General features: G+C 37.1%; 1 protein-coding gene across 1 annotated transcript in view; it reads right to left on the bottom strand.

The window, feature by feature from the left end:
* Positions 1–6,312: 6,312 nt before the first annotated feature.
* LOC139139598 (integrin alpha-9-like) overlaps positions 6,313–23,296 on the bottom strand; it is a 29,876-nt gene continuing 12,892 nt past the window's right edge. Inside the window, exons 9-24 of the mRNA XM_070708482.1 lie at positions 22,664–22,772; positions 22,316–22,404; positions 21,995–22,131; positions 21,524–21,681; positions 21,024–21,187; positions 20,463–20,600; positions 18,435–18,514; positions 14,316–14,463; positions 14,076–14,177; positions 13,263–13,426; positions 11,769–11,883; positions 10,964–11,071; positions 10,611–10,733; positions 7,554–7,664; positions 7,136–7,243; positions 6,313–6,693 (exon numbers count right to left, since the gene is read on the bottom strand). Coding sequence (XP_070564583.1) covers positions 6,433–6,693; positions 7,136–7,243; positions 7,554–7,664; positions 10,611–10,733; positions 10,964–11,071; positions 11,769–11,883; positions 13,263–13,426; positions 14,076–14,177; positions 14,316–14,463; positions 18,435–18,514; positions 20,463–20,600; positions 21,024–21,187; positions 21,524–21,681; positions 21,995–22,131; positions 22,316–22,404; positions 22,664–22,772 — 2,115 coding nt within the window. The 3' untranslated portion in view covers positions 6,313–6,432. The remainder of the gene's footprint in view (positions 6,694–7,135; positions 7,244–7,553; positions 7,665–10,610; positions 10,734–10,963; positions 11,072–11,768; positions 11,884–13,262; positions 13,427–14,075; positions 14,178–14,315; positions 14,464–18,434; positions 18,515–20,462; positions 20,601–21,023; positions 21,188–21,523; positions 21,682–21,994; positions 22,132–22,315; positions 22,405–22,663; positions 22,773–23,296) is intronic.

Here is a 23,296-nt window from a genome sequence, read left to right as displayed (position 1 = left end):
TTTGAAATGAGGAATGATAAAACAATTTATGTTTTCCCATTTTTGTACACTCATTGGATTCTTGCCGACAAATCTTATACAAAATCGCCAGAAATCGTGCTGCTGGCAACGTTGTAAATAACAACCATTTCCTGTTTCCTGTAGCGACGTTCGCTGTTTGCTGTTTTTTCGACGAATATTTAATGTTTGGTGAATTCCCAAGAAAAGGCCGTATGAAGAGGTTGTCGTGCCTGACACCATGAAAAGGAGTTCCTACTTTCCTGCAGCTTTCCACGTGCACTGTGCATGCAAGAGCTCGAGCGCGAGAAACCAGATTAAGAGATGAAGGTAGAACGCACCTCGTGGACAGCTATGCATACTCTCAAAATTTTACAATTCTTTTCTTATCTACCATTTATGAGGGCTCATTAAAGTTCTTGGTGTAAGAAAAAATTTGACCGTCTTTGTTTTTCAAGAATTGAAAATTTTATTTTTCACCATAGAGTTAACACAGGGATGGCGGCCATTTTGAATACCAAATATCGGTAGATTGTTTCTCTAGTACGGTATTCTTATTTTGAAAGAGAAAGGTTGAAAGATTCGTTGTCTTTCACTTTCGAGGCTCATTACTACCTCAACCCATAAATGTTAATTTCCGTATGGTTGGTTTCTAGTATGTAGCGGTGGATTCCCTTCAAATGCGAGGAAAGAGAACAGTTGTGATTTCAATTTTTTACCACTGTTAGACAGAACATTGACACCAAGCCATGCAAAATAATATTTAGTTCTCTAAGACATTTTATTCATAGATTTACTCATAACAGGAAAATACGACGGTCTCTCTCTCTCTCTCTCTCTCTCTCTCTCTCTCTCTCTCTCTCTCTCTCTCTCTCTCTCTCTCATTGCAGGTCAGGAGATCTCTAGTGGATTGTACAACGGATCGATCAATGAAAAAACGTTGAAAAGAAGCACGCTGACACTCTGGTTATTTCGTCTAGACTTAGATGTATTTCTGGCAAACGACTTTCGCTCTATAGCTAGAGCTTCTCAAGGTACATCTGAAGAGAGCGGTGAAATGTACAGATCTCAGTGTGCTCGTAAATTGCAAGATAAAAGTGAAATTTGCTCGATTTAGCGTACACAGAAGTTCGATGAATGTTTTTGAAACTTTCAAAAAATGCATAGCCTTTGTAGAAATCTTCAGTAAGAATATGTCGAATCGAATTGTATAAAGATTGAACAATCCCATGACATCCGCTTCGGGTCTCGATGTCACATGCGGTCAACTATAGATATGTTCCTTTCTGATTCAGAATTAGAAATTAGAATTAATAAATCTTAGAAGTGTAAGATGTTTTGCTTTAATGTTGAGTACGCCTCGGGGACAGACTCTCAAAATTTTACAACTCTTTTCTGATCTGCTTCTTGTGGGGGGGGGGGCTCATTTTAAAGCTCTTAGAGTAAGAAAAAATCTCACTGTCTTTGTAAATCTAAAATTGTATTTTCTGTATAGAGTTAACTCAGGGATGGCAGCCATTTTGAATTTCAAATCGGTAAATGTTTGGTAATTTGTTTCTCTAGTACGGAACATTGCCTCTGACCTCTGACTAATATTCTTGATTTGGTAAGTGAATGGTTGAAGTATTCATTGGGAAAGTTTAAGCAAAAGCAGTGTTGGATCTAGAACGTCATTGACGCGCAATGTCTTCAACAGAACGCGCAAAGAATTATCGATGAGGCCTGACAAGCGCCTAGAAAAAGCGTAAAGGTATAAAAGGTATGGCGAATTGAACTCATGCCTAAATATCGATTTTTAGATTGCTTTAAGCTACAAAGGAAAAAAATCAAACCATCCGATATCACAAATCGATGGTATGATGTTGTTTCTAACGGTATATTGATTGACGGATTAATGTAAAGCGTTATGAGCTCAAGTAGTATTACAAAGATTTGGATTTATTACCAATTATCGTATTTATCCTTGATGAAATGGGTCTACTGTGCCATTGCGCAATCTGTAACTCCGAGAAATGTCTACCACCGTCAAACACCGTATACGTGAAGGGAGATAGGGGTGGCATTTGGAAAGCTGTAAACATTTGTAAGTTTAAAGGTACACATACGTATACTTGCGTCTTCCTTTTGCTATTGACTAAATTTTCCTTAATTTTGAGGTAAGGTAAGACTAAAATTTATGTTCGTGTTTAAGATTTACCCAAAGTCTGTCATCCATAACACCACAGTAGTGTCAAAACTATCACACCATTCAAGTGTCTGTATTTCGAGTCAATGTGTGATCTCATGGCCGTGTATAAGCATGGCCTACGTAACAATCAACATCAGAAATATCGGAAAGTCTATTTTTCTAGCAATAACGTTGATTGAAATGATTGTTAAAATGCCTTAATGGACAATAGTCATGTTTAACTTGGAATGCATAAACGATATCTATAGGCTGTCGATTACTAGTACCGCTGAGCCAAAGTTTCACTGAAAGGCACTGTGTATACCATAGGGCCGGGCGGGCATTGCATTGAGTGATTAATGTATACGGCGAGTTCACGAAAGTGGACGGTTCGTACCGCTGCAAATATGATAAAATTGGATGACAAAGGGAAATAGCTGTTTACAAAATATCCACTGCAAAACTGTTTTTCCTACAGATTGAACTTCGAGTGATCAAAGATGGCAGACTGGGCAATTACGGAATGAAAATGCCCGTTTCATTATCTGCTGTGAAAACAAATTTATACTGATCAATTAGACTAATTAAGTCTGTTTGTAGATTGGGTGACTTGAAAGAAAACATTATTAATGCTATTTTCAATGTTTTCACTTCAAATTGCTCTGTTTTGTTGTTTCAATTATCTTTGTAATTTTTTAATGTAAACATCTTGCAAGCTTAACTTGTGCTTTGCTTATTATGAAAGCAATTTTATTCCTTTAATATCGATGACTCAGTGTCTGCTTTTAAAATTTTTTCCAGCTTGTGATGGAGTGTTAATAATACAGCTCAATGAGTATAGTTATTAGGGAATTATTAAAGCGAAAATGCAGAAAAGGAATATGGAAACTTGGATTTATAAGTTTTTTTCTGAAATTACTAATAGATGATACTGTATAGTGCTAAAATTGTATAGGAGTGCTCCCTCTAATGACTAATCCATGGTTGTTGTGATGTGTGGAGGTATTGTATGCAGTGTTTGTCATCTCCGTCCTACCTCCATAATCTCAAATCTGTCAAGAAAATGAAAGTTCGTGCAAATAAATGCAGATTCTTAGGCTTTTCGCCACTCCCACAAATTTAGGATTATCCGATTTTAGTTGAATCGGATAATACACGTAATTACCACTTCTATGGTGATTTTGAGAAAACATTTGTTCACGAAATGGATACCGAAGTACATGAAAGAAAGACAGGGAAAGCACTCGATAAATGGGTAAAACAAGTGTAGACTGATAAACAATGATTTGGCAACTCTGTTTTTCCACGTGTATTCTACAGTGACCCCCAAGACTGTCATGGTCCAATAATTTTTATGTAGGGCCCCCAAAGGTCGCCTGATTCTATAATATCCTAGATTCAACACTGCAAAAGTGTGAGTCTTTCACTATCGAGGCGCAGAACAACAGTGTGAAGCCAGTCATCTGTTACACTGTCTCATCCTTCATTGGAAAGAAAACGATGAAATACCTTTGAATCGTGTATGTTGTTTTGGCCCGTGTACGCTCTATTGGAAAGAGGTTACCCCTGATGTGACCCCCACAAGTGCGTGGAGTTGCCGTGTAGTATACAAAGAGAGTCTCTCTATGTACACTACACGGCAACTCCACGCACCTGTGGTGACCCTATGACCTTCAGCGGCCGTGACGTTGTTTTAAAAAATGTCATGATTTCCGCGAGAAATATTTATATTTCGAGTGCGTACTTGATGGTGACCTAATGACGGATCCGCATATTTACCTATACATCTGTCACACCGGATGAGGAAACTAAAGTTTGTTTTGGTTAACATTGAGCGTGTCACACCCCCGATCTTAGCCCTAAACACCCAATACGTTGACAATCTTCTTATTAGGGAGCCTTCAGTAATTACAGGGGGGTGGGCCGGGGGAATTTCGCGAACACCTGTACCGTAAAATGTGACCCTCCCCCCAATCCTCCTGTCTAAAATGTGACCCTCCCCCTTATCCGACATTCTAAAACTTGACCCCCCCCCCCATCACTGCGGTATTCTCCCCGGGAATAAATAAAACAGTATCAGCTAATTTACATAACAATTGGTTCAATTGTTATGTTAGGGACAAATTACAGAGGGGAGGGCTGGTGTTTTTGGAGGGACAGTCGCAATTTATCACGCAAGAATTTTTGAAGAGATATGGTATTTCATACAGTTTAGGGAGGGTCACCATATTTTGTGCAACTATAAGAAGGCAAGATGTAGCTGATTTAGTGCTTCATCCAAAAATATCAAATCATAATACATGGAGTCTATCAGGCAAATTATTGACAATTTGCCCCACAAAACATGCTATATCTGTATTTTATACATGTTTGATAATGTATTTAAATGTACTTTGCTTGAATAGGGAAGTAAAATGAACATTTGTGTACAAGAAATTGATTTCTGAATTTCATCTAAAAAGTTGGTTCACTGTCCATGGTGTTTATGATGAAATTATGAATAGTTTTTTCCAATACAAAAATAGGTAAATCTTTGCATTTCTGTACTCTTGATTATTGATATTAATTTTCTTGATTAGACTAGAGTGGTTACAAATCTATGGTTGTGTAAGAAATTTGATTTTGGAATTTCACCAAATGTCATTCAATACACTATGCATTGGGGTCTATGATGAAACTATGAATAATTTTTTTCAGTACAAAATTAGATAAATCTGTGCATTTATGCATGCTTGATTATTTAGATTATTGTTCTTGATTAGATACAGTGGTTACAAGTCCATGGTTGTGTAAGAAATTTGATTTTGGAATTTCACTGAAATGTCGATTCACTATGCATTGGGGTCTATGACGAAACTATGAATAATTTTTTTTCAGTACAAAATTAGATAAATCTGTGCATTTATGCATGCTTGATTATTCAGATTATTGTTCTTGATAAGACTAGAGTGGTTACAAGTCCATGGTTGTGCAAGAAATTTGATTTTGGAATTTCACCAAAATGTCGATTCACCATGCATTGGGGTCTATGACGAAACTATGAATAATTTTTTTCAGTACAAAATGAGATAAATCTGTGCATTTATGTATGCTTGATTATTCAGATTATTGTTCTTGATAAGACAAGAGTGGTAACAAGTCCATGGTTGTGCAAGAAATTTGATTTTGGAATTTCACTGAAATGTCGATTCACCATGCATTGGGGTCTATGACGAAACTATGAATAATTTTTTTTCAGTACAAAATTAGATAAATCTGTGCATTTATGCATGCTTGATTATTCAGATTATTGTTCTTGATAAGACAAGAGTGGTAACAAGTCCATGGTTGTGCAAGAAATTTGATTTTGGAATTTCACCAAAATGTCGATTCACTATGCATTGGGGTCTATGATGAAACTATGAATAATTTTTTTCAGTACAAAATTAGATAAATCTGTGCATTTATGCATGCTTGATTATTCAGATTATTGTTCTTGATAAGACTAGAATGGTTACAAGTCCATGGTTGTGCAAGAAATTTGATTTTTGAATTTCACCAAAATGTCGATTCACCATGCATTGGGGTCTATGACGAAACTATGAATAATTTTTTTTCAGTACAAAATTAGATAAATCTGTGCATTTTTGTATGATTGATTATTCAGATTATTGTTCTTGATAAGACTAGAATGGTTACAAGTCCATGGTTGTGCAAGAAATTTGATTTTGGAATTTCACCAAAATGTCGATTCACTATGCATAGGGGTCTATGATGAAACTATGAATAATTTTTTTTCAGTACAAAATTAGATAAATCTGTGCATTTATGTATGCTTGATTATTAACATTATTGTTCTTGATTAGACTAGAGTGGTTACAAGTCTATGGTTGTGTAAGAAATTTGATTTTGGAATCTCACCAAATGTCAATTCACTATGCATGGCGGTCTATAAGTGTGCGCTATTTTGTTGGTGATTTCCTATTCAGGAAATATCACACGGACAATCAAAGTTTTGGCCATAATATCAGCTTCTGTCAAAAGTGACCCTCCCCCCAAGATAGGTTTATAAAAAGTGACCCTCCCCCTTGAACTGTTTTCTAAAAAGTGACCCTCCCCCCAATTCCCCCGGCCCACCCCCCCTGTAATTACTGAAGGCTCCCTTAGTGGGGTAAACGTTTTAGTGTCATCCCACCACTGTTATTCTGTGAAAATATGATATGAACTAGTTAATTCATAAACATCTTGGATAATGATTGTAAAGTTATAAGTCGCGCTGTTCGTCACTGTCATTTTCCACTGATCGCTTCACCGTCAGCAGCTTCACAGGAAAGTCTCCAAGTACTCACGCCCTCATCTGTACGACAGTCGGCGAGCAGCTTCTCCATTTCTTCTTTCGTTTTCCTTCGGAAAAATCCCAGCTTCCAGAGTATGAGAACCAGCACTGCCAGGGCCAGTAGTCCACCTCCGATACCGAGTGCCAGTATCCACATTGGTATGTTGAATCCGCCATTGAACGTGTCGGATAAGCTAGATGCTTGGGTGACCACCTTAACCATGGCACCAAAAGAGAAATAGGATTTAATTAAGTGACAACAATGTAGATACGATTTCAATGTAGCTTGAAGATATGTTTTTTTGTCGCTCTTTGATTGCATCGATAGCTACGTATGTAACGTAACTCGCGATGGTGTTCTTGCTCCTACCGTGTCCCATACTTGCGAATGTCGACGTCTATAGCAAGGGCGAATCGAAGAAGCAATATTGAGTAACATTCAAATTGAAATTCACTCGAAGTATCGAATATGATTATGTCATAAAAACGATAAATATACACTTGATATTCAATGTCCGTATTTTATCGGTTACTTCACCGCACGAATTATCAAAGACTGTACATTACATGTAAAAGAGGGAAAAGGAACTTCATCATGTTAATGTAAAGAGATATGGTTCATCGACAACGACAACAGCGTAGTAAAGTTTTCTTACCAGTGAAATGTCTGGTTTATCTCCGGCTGGCTGAACAAAGCGACCGTCCATATCCTCTACAAATACCTCAGCAGATGAAGTTATTTCGATCACAACATCTTCAAATTTCTGGTTTAATGGAACAAATTTTGCAAAATAAGCATATAACTGAAAGGAATTATCTTTCATAGGCATAATGAAGTTATTTTAAGTGAAAGTAAATGAGATAAGAGATTTTTCTCAGAATCAATCGACATGATCGGATGAAAATATCGAATGTACATATTGTAAATCTTTATGTAATTATCAAACCGTCGTACATTAAGGGTTTGTTTACTGTTAGTCGCTTTCCTACAGTTTTATTAAAAGGGTATTGTACCCCTGGCTCCCAACGAGCGGGGAAGGGGGAGATTGAGATAAAATTGTCCTTCTGACTTACCAGTAAGGTTGATTGTTGCGCAACAGCTGATATTTCAATGAAAATGCTGCTATGAACATCCAATGGACCAACGTAACAATCCACGGTTTCACATCTGACATGACGACAGTCCTGCAATAGTAAATTACAACAGACGTATGTCAAACAGCCGTACATGATCATGTTTGTATTCAGAAATTAACCGTGAACTTGAAGTATGTCACTGCGAATAAATGTGGATGTTGTTTCAGTTGTTCTAACGATGGATTGCGATTGAAATTGTAGGCATATTCTTTGCACACACTGTCTCACACTCCTCCGAACACCAGGGGACATTAAAGCTTTAACAGAAGCAGTTCTGTAACTAAGCTGAGGAGGATCAATGCTTTGTAAATAACTCATTCAACGTGTTTCAATTGCCTGACAATTGTAACTGGATATCCAAATGTCTGACAACAACACAAGCTAGAGCAACCTTATAGAAATAACGGCCCGGAGGTGACCCTTTCCTTGTGATTTACCGGTGCACGATATGAACTATGATTAGTTTTACAAATCAAAAGTCAAAATTTGGAGTACTATCATCTTAAAAATGAAGATACAGACGCAATTTACAGTCACAATGTCAAACTGATGTAAAAACCTGACATTTCTCACATGTGAAGTAAAACAAACTGGCGACTTTTCACTGAGACCTATACCGTCATTTCCTGCCATCACCTTGATATATCTAATGAACAATTGCAATGCAAGCACTCTGTCATCTGTAATACCCTTACATTTCGCTATGAGTGTCGATTCTTAATGTGCCACCAGGGTGATTAGGGAGCCTTCAGTAATTACAGGGGGGGTGGGCCGGGGGAATTGGGGGAGGGTCACTTTTTAGAAAACAGTTCAAGGGGGAGGGTCACTTTTTATAAACCTATCTTGGGGGGAGGGTCACTTTTGACAGAAGCTGATATTATGGCCAAAACTTTGATTGTCCGTGTGATATTTCCTGAATAGGAAATCACCAACAAAATACGCACACACTTATAAACCGCCATGCATAGTGAATTGACATTTGGTGAGATTCCAAAATCAAATTTCTTACACAACCATAGACTTGTAACCACTCTAGTCTAATCAAGAACAATAATCTTAATAATCAAGCATACATAAATGCACAGATTTATCTAATTTTGTACTGAAAAAAAATTATTCATAGTTTCATCATAGACCCCAATGCATAGTGAATCGACATTTTGGTGAAATTCCAAAATCAAATTTCTTGCACAACCATGGACTTGTAACCATTCTAGTCTTATCAAGAACAATAATGTGAATAATCAAGCATACATAAATGCACAGATTTATCTAATTTTGTACTGAAAAAAAATTATTCATAGTTTCATCATAGACCCCAATGCATAGTGAATCGACATTTTGGTGAAATTCCAAAATCAAATTTCTTGCACAACCATGGACTTGTAACCATTCTAGTCTTATCAAGAACAATAATGTGAATAATCAAGCATACATAAATGCACAGATTTATCTAATTTTGTACTGAAAAAAAATTATTCATAGTTTCATCATAGACCCCAATGCATAGTGTATTGAATGACATTTGGTGAAATTCCAAAATCAAATTTCTTACACAACCATAGACTTGTAACCACTCTAGTCTAATCAAGAAAATTAATATCAATAATCAAGAGTACACAATTGCAAAGATTTACCTATTTTTGTATTGGAAAAAACTATTCATAATTTCATCATAAACACCATGGATAGTGAACCAACTTTTTAGATGAAATTCAGAAATCACTTTTTGCCAATCGCTTTTTTGGCAGGTATCGCAAGCTGGTAGATAAATACAATATCTCTCTTCGACAAATGATCACTGATGGCATCGGTGACATTGGGCCTTAGTTAGTGACCACTACCTATCTGACTTACAGATTGATATATGGCGGGTGCCACATGTGGGGCAGGATGCGCTTACTATTTTCGAAACACCTGACATCACTTCTTGGTCTTTTGGCCAGAGGTCCATATATCTTTCTTTCATGAATTTGACTTTGTTTGTACCGTCTGTTTACTGTCTGTTCTGTGCTGTTTTGTGTCTATGTTTACAACTATTGTCTTACAAATTTTGACCTAGTGTTATTGGATTATGGATTGGTATGATTGCGATTATTTTTCTTGTACACAAATGTTCATGTTACTTCCCTATTCAAGCAAAGTACATTTAAATACATTATCAAACATATATGAAATACAGATATAGCATGTTTTGTGGGGGTAAATTGTCAATAATTTGCCTGATAGACTCCCATGTATTATGATTTGATATTTTTGGATGAAGCACTAAATCAGCTACATCTTGCCTTCTTATAGTTGCACAAAATATGGTGACCCTTCCTAAACTGTATGAAATACCATTATCTCTTCAAAAATTCTTGCGTGATAAATTGCGACTGTCCCTCCAAAAACACCAGCCCTCCCCTCTGTAATTTGTCCCTAACATAACAATTGAACCAATTGTTATGTAAATTAGCTGATACTGTTTTAGTTATTCCCGGGGAGAATACAGCAGTGGTTGGGAGGGGGAGGGTCAAGTTTTAGAATGTCGGACAAGGGGGAGGGTCACATTTTAGACAGGAGGATTGGGGGGAGGGTCACATTTTACGGTACAGGTGTTCGCGAAATTCCCCCGGCCCACCCCCCCCTGTAATTACTGAAGGCTCCCTTACCAAACGTTATGACAAGTTATACTAGTCAATTGAGTAGAATGTTTCTTTGGCTAAACCAAGCTTGATAGCAAACAACGGAAATATTTATCTCAGGGGTATTGAATATTGCAGAAACTGACCAACCGAGTCGACCATGACGTATAATTCAGAAGCTGGATCAAAATAGATATCCTTTATGCACTCTTAAAGCAGTATACTCCTATGAAATGTAATGTATGCGTGGACTCCATTTGACAAATGAGTTTAGCGACTGAGGTTCGTAATGTGCTTTCTACTCCATAATTCTCGTCTTTCGATTTGATCGTTAGAAATATAGTGAACGAGATTACCATAATCTTACCAGCTTCTTTTCTTTCAGAAGTGAAAGCCATGTACTCTCTTGATCTGCGGACTCGCTACAAAAGTCATGTGATTCCTGCTCTTGGAAAATGTGCTCTGCATGACAAACGGCAGTGACGGGTACCTGAGAGCAAAATAGTAATCAGAAAACTGGTAATCGCAAACGTAAAAGTGTTAAAATGACATTTAGGGCTAGGAGGTGCGGCATGCGTTCCAGAAAACACATACATACAATTAAGCGGTATAGTATATCAACATCATAATAATCGTTATTTGCCTACCATGTCAACATGAAGAAGCGAGAATTCAAGAAATTATGTAATATGATTGACAACAAATATCCTAAGGTTTTACCTCTATGCGTTTGATGAAAAAAAGATAGTCTCCGCCAAGAGTTTTCCAGGGCCATTGAATTCTCACAAGGGTCATATAAGGTATATTACCTGGTCCAAGATTGCGAACCTTGAAGAAAGGGATAACAATAAAACGAACGTGTTCAAAGATTGATCAACATAATGTATTATTATTACACTGATAAAAATCGGAAGCAGACATTCAGCAAAACAAAATACTAATGTTCGAGTTATTTGGGTGTATGGCATCGATTCGTGCGATAATTGTAGTCGTCGAGAAAGATTTTAAATCATTTCGTCAACTCATAAATATTAACAGTCGTCGAGTTGCTGAATTGTATAATTGGAAATTAAATGGAAGTGAAACGAATCTATCTCTACTATTGTTTATCATTATCGTCTCGAAACAATGCATAATAACTTCTTTGGTATTTTTCATTATGTCACTGGATCTGTCTTCAATCAAATAGCCAGTAGCTTCTATACGGTTGATGTTTTTTTTCTGTTTCCTTTGTATGTTAATTGCAAGTTCTTGTTGTACCGTCTGAAGGATGTTGGAACATCAACTATTTTGCCGTGTAAAATGTACTGTTATTGTTTACATTTGAATTCTAGTCCGGACCAGAATTTACTTATCAGTAATAACGATGCAGTCTACACATGTACATGCAGACTTGCTAAATGCTGTGTACCTCAACGTTCATTTGGGAGCAGAACAATGAATGTAAGTGACATTAATTACAAAAACAGAGGAAATATTGTCAAAATGTATAGCTATTGGCCGTTCTCATGTAAAAGCAACTTACATCAAACGTATGTTTGATCCTTGGACCAACAACACGGCATTCTGATGTTGACCGATCCCGATCAGCGTCAACAGTCAGGGGGCCACCGAAGTGAATTTGCTCTGGAACAGATATTCTGTGAAAAAAACATTTAATATACATGTATTTCAGTGTCTTACACAACTTTAATATCTCATGAAATGATACGTTCGCGAAAAAAACCCTTGAGACATTTACAAGTATATAAATTATTGTTCGGAAAAAAATTCTGTACATAGTCTCCAACAAATAAGTCAATGAAATCCATCAAACACATAGGAAAGTTTTTGCCTGATGCTTGTTATGTTGCGCACAATACATGTCAATTACGGTTGTCAATTCTTAAACTATTATTCTACGCTAATGAAAAACGAAACTCTCTTACGAGAAAGTTCGATTGATTGACTGATTGATTGACCTTAATTGACAAATAATGTACTCTGTCACATTGCGAAAAATATGGGGAAATTGCGAATATCTACGGTTAAAACGCTATCTTAGAGCGAACCTAAAGTCAACAGCTGGCCAAACTACTATGCTTAGCCTATAGTAATTTACTTAAATTACTAGCATACTGTCAATTACTAACCTAAGTAAATATGAAAAGTGATCTTTAGAAAATGACTGTCAAAATATGTAATCAGGCAGACATGCCATGTGCATTCAACAATTTTATGCAGGCGTCGTCCCATGAAATGCAATTCTTCGATGCAGCGATACGAAGCAGTACCATATAGGCCTAGATCAGTATACACATATTAAGCTTATTGACTCGGCCTTCGGCCCCGGGAAACAGTCTGTTTTTGGGAGTGACTCATGGTCCCTCGGGGTGCAGACGTATGCTGTTGCCCTCATGGCCAGTCAATATGTGTTTTATAACACACCTCATCCGTAGTCATTCATAAGAACGGACAACCATACACAAAACTTGTCGCATGTATGATGTAATATGTTGGAGTGGTTCGGCGAGAAAAAGTTTTTTCCCGACAGGGTTGCAATACTTCTGCAAAACGTTCAGTGCACCTTTGATTATCGTTTTCGTTCGTTTTGAGTCCTTGTTGGAAACCAGAGCATTAAGTTCTTCTTCAGAAAGTAGGATAAACCGAGAAATTTCTCGACTATCGTTTCGCTCGGCCGCAGACGACATCTTTGTTTACATTCCAGTTCGCGCATGCGCCAATTTTTTTTTGACGTCAGTGGGCATTATTTTTCGGAACTGATGCCTGGCAGGCAACAGTTTCGACAAATGATGCCTGATGACGTCGTTTACGTGGATTAGTACAAAAAGAACGCATCCCATGTGACTATCAATTAGCGGATTAGAGCACAGACTGCGGATGAGATGTGTTATAATTCAAGTTGAAGCCATTGCTGTTCTTATCATCAGCTTCAAGTTTTACTTGATGTCGTTGCGCTCATCAGAATTTCCAAAGTATCTCACAATACAGTTCATGCAGTTTGTACAGTTTGGCTTACCCAGCGATAGTGATATCAGCCTCGATGTGAATGGGTAAACTCAAATTTGCAAAATCATTAGCCGGCTTCGAATCGAAACTGGAAGTGCGGGCAATCAATTCTACGTCAATAGCACCAAAGTCACCAGATACTTGAGATGAATCAAGTAAAATGTCAAATGCTTTCTGAAAGGAAATGAGGTATAAGCTTCTACGTTAAAAACTCGCTTATCAATTATTTCTATCTATCTATCTATCTATCTATCTATCTATCTATCTATCTATCTATCTATCTATCTATATACATATATGTATATATATATATATATATATATATATATATATATATATATATATATATATATATATATATATATATATATATATATATATATATATACACGGATAGCGATTTGCTTGTCAGTGAAGGCAAAGTATAGTGCTCAATGCATTTCTGCAGGGCGGTAATACTGAGAATCTAGGAACTTGTAGTTGTCACGCAGTCCTATTCCCACCACATCCTCACTCGAGATGATATATATATATATATATATATATATATATATATATATATAATCTCTATCAATTATTTTCTTGAGACAATAATATGAAATATCGACATATTTTATATATATATATAATCTCTATCAATTATTTTCTTGAAACAATAATATGAAATATCGACAAATTTTATCCATAACAGTACTACAATGTTCGCTGAATTTACTTGGATATTAAACTGGTTGTTAAAGTAATAGCTGAATCATGACAAAATAATCCATTGTAGTTTCTCTCCTAATACGACTATACCTTTCCTTCCCACAATGCAACTTACCTCAGAATTGGCCGGCATGGGATTACCAGTACTGCAGGTTACTCCGACAGTGTCATTCTTCACAACAAAAGAGTCATCCGGTTCACACTGCACGATTGAATTCTGTTAGAGATAAGATAGCTGACAATTGTTATTATATGTTCCTTCGAAATACCCGTACATTGAGAGGTATTCGTATTCGGTAACTTTAGGGTAATTTGACAGCCTTTTTGAAACATTTCTTTACAATTGCTTACTCACCAAAATGTTCCTCTCGGCTCTTACGAAAGCCAGCTCCTTGTGATAACTGACATAAAGTCTTGCTTGATGGGCTTCCTCTCCATCATTTCTGACAGTTATTCTGATTGCAATCTGATTCAACACGCCAACAGGCAGAAATGTGTAGCCCCTACAGAAATAAATCAGAAACACGTGTTAAATATCTTTCATCCGATTGAAATTGTAAACAACTTGCTGAATGCACGTGCCCGATTCTCCTCGGGTCTGTGAACACAAATTTAGCAGAAACTTAAGGTAGTCCGCGCCTCGAAATTGAAATATTTAAACTTTTGCTGGATTTTATGTGACAGAAGTTTAAGCCTGACCTTCTCGAGATCAAGAAAAAAATCAGGGATCACTGTGCAAACTTTCGTATTAAGAAAGTAAAAACACATATTTCCCACAATAGAAATTCAAAATGGTACCCATCTCTGTATTAACTCAGTATAGATAGGGAAGTTAATATTGTAAAATGTCACAAAAAATACGCCGATAAAATTATCTTCACTTCATAAGGGAGCATTCGTTATTTACGGTTAGGGAAGAGCCGGTGGAATTTGAGTGACAAATGAAACGTAAAAAGCGACCCCCCCTCCAAATCAAATTTCTAACCTTTGACCCCCCCTCAATTCATCAATTGTAAAATGTGACCCCCCCCCCCCCATGAAAAAAAAAATCATCAGATTTGATTCATTAACCCTTCGCACCCTGTGGCCCCGGGCTGAAAAAGTTTCCTCACATACTAGAGAATCAACATTTTTGGTGAAATGCCAAAATCAAATTTTTTGCACACACATGAACTTGTAATCGCTTTAGTCTAATCAAGTACACTAATATCAATAATCAAGAGTACGTTAATACACAGATTTACCTAGTTTTATATTGGAAAAAAATTATTCATAGTTTCCTCATAGACAAGATAGTGAATCAACATTTCGGTGACATTTCAAAATCAAATTTCTTGCACAAACATCCATTTGTAACCACCCTAGTCTAATCAAGTAAATTAATATCAATAATCAAGCGTACATAAATACACAGATTTAACTAGTTTTGTAATGGAAAAAAATTATTCATAGTTTCCTCTGACAAGATAGTGAATTAACAATTCGGTGAAATTCCAAAATCAAATTTCTTGCTCACACATGCACTAGTAACTACCCTAGTTTGATCAAGTACATTAATATCAATAATCAAGAGTCTATAAATACACAGATTTAGCTAATTTTGTATTTAAATGAAATTATTCATAGCTACTCATAGATTATGTATGGAGGATCTGTGTATTTTCTATTTTGCTTGTGAGTTCTTGTGTGTTATCACTGTATACCTAGGGAGTCCAAGACGGGAACTTTCCAATGAGTCTTTTACGTTGCATGCTGCACTGGCACTGGAAGGTTTGAGTGTCAGCGTGTGCTTTTTAAGTCAGATATTTCTCTATTTTGAGTTTTACTCAAGTCAACAGATATTTAAAGAAACTGGTGAGTGGCAGAGATCGAACTTTATCCGGATCGGACTGTTTATTTAAACCCTACGCCATGGAACGAACATTGCTCACACAAGTGAAGGCCGTGCCGTATACGCACTGCACGCTAAGATGATAATCCACAAGTTGAAAGCTGATCTTTCTGCAGCAAATTGTGTGTTAACTGTGAACTTTATTCCGTTCATGAGTTCAGTCAGATGTCTGAGATTGTCATGAGAACATAATGTATGATTGTTCCACTGAACTTTTGTTCGATGCGCGGAGTTTAGCAGAGGAAGACTTCAGATTAGTTCGGCATGTCCCGACCGGAAGTAAACAATTAAAGATCTAAGATGGCTGCTCCCGTGGTAGCTGAACTGGACGCTCATACTTAGCAGTGAATTGCGTGAGTTGTCTCCGACTTTCATGTGCAGACATTACCTGATTACACGGGACTTACAATTGTGCTCATCATCGAACATTAGTTAAAGTCGCGTGTGAACTATTTGTGTTTCCCAGCCGCGCGGTCAAGTCTGAGGTACCTCTGCGGTAACGTTAAGTTTTCCATGATAGAAATTGTTAAGCATTTAGAAAGGGTTTGAACAGAGTTTTTGTTCTGAAAGCGTGTTCGACTCCTGCCGTCGGGAGGTCGATCAATACGGTTATTGTTACCATGGAGTAATATTTATAGTTTTGAAGTACGGTTTTACTATTTTATATGTAGACCCCGATATTTGACACAATATAGTAATATACACATGTTTGTTACATTATATGACTGTGTGTTGGTTCCTCATATTTCATGCCCCATGCTGTGTAGCCCTGGCTACAGGTGTGTGCACGTGTGTTCCCAGCATTATATGGCCTCTACCACAGCCCTGCAATGGTCTTTGAAGAGACTTGAGGTCTCTGCGGCCTGGATCTGGACCGCAATGAAGACTAAACGGTCTTTTTGGCCGAAATTCTGCTCTATTGGGGCAAAATCCTTTCCCTGCCTACCTTTACCTCCTAACCAATCCCAGAAAAGATGCGATTGACTTCTCCTAACGTCCAAAACCGCTCATTTTCTGAAACATAACATACTCAACAAGTTGTTTACCCATGGAGATCCCAATTTTGAATCTCGCTGCAGAGAGCCCAGTTATCTCCACAGACTGTTGCAGGGCTATGGTGGAGGCCGTATAACGCCAGGAACACACAGATCTGTACTCAGGGCTACATGCTCTGTTGCTGCTCTAGAGAGGTTAACGCCAGTCTCAGACTTGTTGGCCCTGCTAGAGAAATAAATTTGGCTGAGCTTCGGTCGGTTATTATTCTGCCGTCTCGAAACATCGGTTACACAAGCAACATTTCGGTGAAATTCCAAAGTCAATTTTGTTTTCCATAACTCAATACAAACCTTTGTAAAATTTGACCCCCCCCCTTCAATCATTGATTGTAAAATTTGACCCCCCCCCAAAAAAGCGGTTTTGTAAAAGTCAACCCCCCCCCCCCGATTTCCACCAACCCCCTCCCCGTATATAACGAATGCTCCCTAGTATCCTAGCATCCGCAAGTAATGGGTAGCAGAGTCCGATGTTCTTTTAGTCTGTCAGTTATTGCAGCAAAGCAACTGATGGTTACGACTTAAATGGTCAATTTTGAAACAAAGTGCAAAACCCAATCTAGTAATTAGCAAACATACGGCTAAAAGTGTATCTCAGCGTCAAAATCTTTACCCGCATCATCATAACTCTCTTCGAAACAAACGAATACACGACTTTAGGAAGTTTGGTGAAGTATACAATTAGAGAAAAATTCAAAGCCGGCAGACTGTTACATTGTGTATTTTGTATAGAAGGAAAATGTTTACAAAATTGGCCAACACGAGTTGAAATGACGATTAGTCCAAGAAACATAGTCTGAAATGGAAAAAATCAAGTACGATCATGTTCTATCAATTTAGATCAAAATTACAACGTTTCAATTCATGACAACAATATAAATGTGTTTAAATTTATGACTATACACAGAAGGAGTGACAGGTATTATGGGCCTGCATGTAACTTAGATATCCCTTGTATTCGTGCATGTTCTCATAGAATAACGAGTCCGAAATCACCGGTCAAAGGGTTGGACTTACACTGTTAGATCTTCAATTAAAACATTGGATTAGCTTAATATATTCCATTACTTTCATGCCAAAGGTAGATAATTCGCATCTCTGGAATGTGCATCAATACTTCATTTGTCGTATGAAGCAAGGACTAGATAATGAAATAAACTAAAACTTAAAGGGAAAGGCAATACTATGAATACATGGATACTCTTTTTATGGATGAATTTTCTATGTACCTATGGCTATTCTATACAAAGAGACATCAAGATCAGGTGAATGGGTCAATAGTGAACGATTTGACCAGACACAAACACTCAAGAGACATTTAATTGGTCAACATCAATGGAGACAATTCTTTTCTTCAATGAAGGTTTATAGTGTAGCTAGAACTATGTTTGGCACAACCGTTTTCACGTTGTAATTCTTCATGTGCACAAAATAAAGATAGTATGACTTCGCCGTGCACCAATGAAAGGACATCTTGAATAGAGACCCATCTTTCATAAGATGTGATTTATCGCGGAACATATTATCTTACCTTGCGAGAACAAATTCTGCCTCGATTTGTAAATCAGCAACACACAGTTCATCGTCTCCACAGTTACGAACAAATTCTACCTGAATATGAATCCAAGTAAGATGACGTGAAGGGCGTAAGCTTATATGTTCACAGGAGTGATAACTTTGGGTAGTGCTGTTTATGCAGTTTCTTCAATGAAGAACATGCTGCTTATAGTTACAATGGCAATTGCTCGATATAAAGTGAGCAATTGAAATGGCATGAAAATTTGACTCGAGATGAAAGCACAGACGGTAACGTACATTTTATATCGTAGTATTGTACCTGCGTTATAAATACTTGTATTGTGGGGAATAGTTGCGGTCTTTCAACTAAACTAAAAAGAGCAGTACCTTTCAGCAAAAGTACGATATCCGAAGAGGCTGTCATTTGCCCCCGGCCAGTCTGAACATATTCCATTGCATGAAATGCCAATTGCTTACTAATAATGATGTAATCCATGGCGATTAAGAAAAGGTCAACCGAGAAGAAAATCAGTTGAATTGTTATGTCATATTTCGCCTATAGCAATGGAAACGGGCCAATTCTACTACCATGGACAATTCACACTTTGCTGTAATAATTTATGTTAATTGACCTACATGCCCTAGGCAATAACGTGTAAATAAATGAAAATAATTCAATTTTTGTAAAAAATAAAACACGATTGGAATTAATTTGGGATAATTCGATAGTGAAGTAATGTCGGTTTAACCTGCAAATGTAAGCTCATCTGCTTTCCTTTTTAAGTTATACACTTGTTTTTATGAGTAATTTGTGATACATGTATTGCAATATTCAGCTATAGGGCACTGTTACGATTGTAAAAGTCTTACACGAGCTAGATATGTATAATTTTGTTGAATCCATGACGAACATAGGTGGGTGGGAATACAAACAATTGCACACGGTAAAACGTGGAGGGTCTTCCTTTTGTTTACTTAGGTATCATTACCGGTGTTTCTTTTATTGACTCAAGTATCATTACCAATGTGTTAATTAAAATACAATGTAGCTACCAGTCGGTCAATTGAAAGAGACTGGAAAACAACCAACAGCTTTGCTTTTCATTGTCTACTGGCAAAATATGTTTACTGACATTGATACTGGTACTCGAATGGACACTTAAGTTAAAACAATAAGTTGTGACAATGTTATGGTTACATCAATTTAGTCAACACGTGATCAATTTAGAAATGAAAGAATAAGCTTAGCTCATACGTATATAATCAAATTCTGGCTCAACAAATTTGACTGTGTAACTTTAGTGAATGGTATTCTTAGGAGCTGACATTTTATCACGAGAATATCATAAATACAAAAAATAGCGTCGGTTGCTATGCCGAGTCAGCAGAATAATTATGTATATCTTTAAAACATTCTCCCAATCAAGTATTTGGGATTTCAATGCTTATCCAATCATTGTACTTTTCATACTTTTCAGCCAATGTACGTATACTTCCTGTGATGCATTTTACATGTTCAGATATACCTTTAAAATTGTCTATTTAATGTGAAGTTTTGATGTGCATAGGTAAACTTTCGTAGACTTTCGTAGACCTTCAGGTACTTTCAAAGGCTATTGGAGACTCTAGGAGGCTTTTGGTTAGACTTAAGACTCAATACTTTGTAGGGGAGGCTGAGACTTTTGTGAGTTAAGGTGTCCCCTTGCCTCGGCAGACTGTTCGTTGGTCCAATTCAGCTACGTATCAACAAGGGTCATTCACTTCAACTTGCGGCGTCTCTACTGTTGTACCTCTCGTCGAGCTAAATCCCTCAGAGAAATTGCCGAACCGTAACAAAAAGAAGCGGGCGACAGCACCTAACATCTTTATAAATTTGAACAATGTGAAGATCCAATTCTCCCAAATTGGTCCCAACCGTGTTAAAATTAAATATTACTCATCTTTGATAAATTTTTAGCTATTTAAAATCAGTTTTTACATAGCAAAATTTGTTAACAATGAAAAAAGTTATTCGTCGAATCATCCATTAGCGAAAACTTACTGCAGTATGTATCGTTGTCCTCCTGCTGGCATTGAGCATTGGACATATATCCCTGCATATTGTCATTCTCTTGTAGTGTGTCACGAGTTCATAGGACATGTCAATCGGTATTGGAGTCAGATAATCATGAATGTCTTTCTGTGGAATTCGAGAAGGATGCGAGTCATTCATTTGGTTGTCGGTTCTTACAGACTTGGTATGCCATTTATAATCGGACGTGTGTGATGTGAAATAAACATATAAACATATATAAATCTATGTACAACCGGGTCGTACCAAGAGCACCGTCAACATGTTCACACGGACCGTCCTCTCTTGTCGATGTCACTAAGTGAAACTACACGGTAACCTCGTTTGGCACTCTTGAGTGTCTTCAATGACGATTACACTGCCCATATCATTTTTTAGTGAGATTGTGCCTTAGCAAAACCATATTCAGAGAAAACTCTGTTCGGGATTTGAAATTTGCACCAGAAATTGGGGTTACAATAATTTAACTACGTTGAGCAATGCTGGAAACTAAAAAACTATATCATGTTGTAAGTTGTATATATCCCCTACCTCGACTTGGACTTCGTAGGAACGACATCGTCGTTTTCCACCATTCAAGGTTACAATATCCGTCAAGGATGTACCAACAACGGCACCATTGTCTACAAAGTTCACCCGGGGTGCTTGATCAAGCTTTACTTTGAAACGCTCCAATTGAAAAGATACGTTCAGGACTAGAAAAACAGAGAGTGAATGTGTAAATGAAGAATTTAAATTTGTGTTGATGGTTGATAAACTATACTTGTACTGTATTTCAATTCAGAACTACTGTTTATACTGTTATACACTGTCAGTTCTCAATAGATTTTAAATATTACAATTATTTAAGGTTCCACATTCGAACTGGATCTCTTCAATCCCAAGATGAAATGACCAAAGAGGGCGGGGCTTGGTCATTGAAGTCGGACGAAGTGATAGTATGCGTCGACTGATTATGGTCAAGCGTGCATGTTACCCGTGAAACACGTGTAATATCCACATTGAATCCACACTTTCCTTGCTGTACTTACAAATTTTCCTTGTCAACGACCTTCCATAGTATTCCATACATAGACTGACAATGGTGCAATTGACACTTCGGTGATTGAATGGACACACGGTTATATTTGGGTTTATCCTATCGGGACTGATACTTAATTCAGGATATACATCGATAAGTGGTCTTGCTCTGAAATTCATTTTACAGACAATACGGAGTGGGTCATTTAAACGACATTTCAATACGCATGAACTACCTGGTAGGTAATCAATATTAAAGTTGCAAATTCTGCAAAGTAATTCCACAAGGAATGCGGCATTTGCCGTGAAGTTTTACAACCGTGATAGTAAAATAAAGTATATATGAACATACCTTCGCTGCTGTGTGATATTTATTATCAAAACTAATGCAATTGTCATCAGAGAATACCATGAACATTTGATCAAAATTATTTCATCAAACAAAATATTATTTAGATATCAGTGCTACTTTGTTATCTTACCTTAAAAGAATTGCAGTGTTACTGATATAAGCGCCAACTGCAATGTCTTGGTATTCATTTCCGTCCAAATCCAATCCACCCGATATCGATATCCCAAAAGACTGGATGCCAGGAACGACCTTTTCACCCTTAATGGCCTAGATGAAGATATATTAAGGGTATTAGGATATCATGCCATATAGAAGCGCCATGGCCATGAGTCTAGCACACAATTCAACCACTATAACATTGTAACAAATGGAATAACATACAAAGGCAAGACAACCATCTGATTTTGTTTGTGCTTATAGCTAAAAATGTTACAAGGAAATGTTCATGTACCTGGACGTAGTAGCTGGTAATACCATATTGTATTCCGTGGTAAATATAGACAACTCCGGACCCTTCGTATGGAGCACCAATTGCCACATCTAGATAAATATAACAATAACTTATATATCGGTAAAAATTTATGTCCCGTAAGTTTAAAAGTATAATATGAATCCTCCTGTATAGTATAAACCTGTTTTGAGATTTCACAAAGCTTTTGATCGTAACATACATCGAATACAAATATCTTTCCAACCTGTTTTGATCACATCTCTATCGGAATATTGTGCACGTGCACATTTCTACATTGGCCACCCGACACACTAAATTACTGTGGCTATAATCCCTCTTGCAACTAACCTTTAAAACCGTCCATATTGATGTCACCAATATTTGCAATGGCACTCCCAAATCTGGCTTGTGGCACATCAGAACCTCGTAAAAGAAAAGGTGTCTGTTCTAGAACACTCTGAATGGGGAAAACGCATATATTATGAGATACATATCTGTCCCCTGCACATTTTCTCTCGTGTAAAAGTATCACGTCCATGGACATGTTTCACCCAAGTATTTGCCATTCGTCATACCATCCCACTGGTTATTTTCAACTTTATTTCGTTGACCAAGTACGACTTTTGAAGTTAAACGAGGATCTGATCTAATGCGCAAATAGTATATGGGAACAAATAAAAGATGGTTATCTATATTTGTCAATGCAATCTTGTAGCCATTACAACAGATTTCTAAACAGTGTAACATATCGAGAAGACAAAGACGCAGTTTCCCGTAACACTGTGTTAGTAAACACTCTCAATGCACTCGCCGCCGTTTAGCTTCTCTTATTGCAATTGACAGGAAAAGACGCACGTTGCTCTTAAGGTTCCAAGACAAGAAATTGACCTTTTTTATCTAACAATTCTCTGGTGGTTAAAAAGCTCAAAACTCCTGTAAATTATACATTTTCTGAAAGCCTAGACATAGGCAACATTTTGG

This window comes from Ptychodera flava, chromosome 9 (genome assembly GCF_041260155.1).
Source record: "Ptychodera flava strain L36383 chromosome 9, AS_Pfla_20210202, whole genome shotgun sequence".
Taxonomy (NCBI): Eukaryota; Metazoa; Hemichordata; class Enteropneusta; family Ptychoderidae; genus Ptychodera; species Ptychodera flava.
The sequence above is the reverse complement of the archived record's forward strand: the minus strand, read 5'-3'. Positions and strand labels throughout refer to the sequence as shown.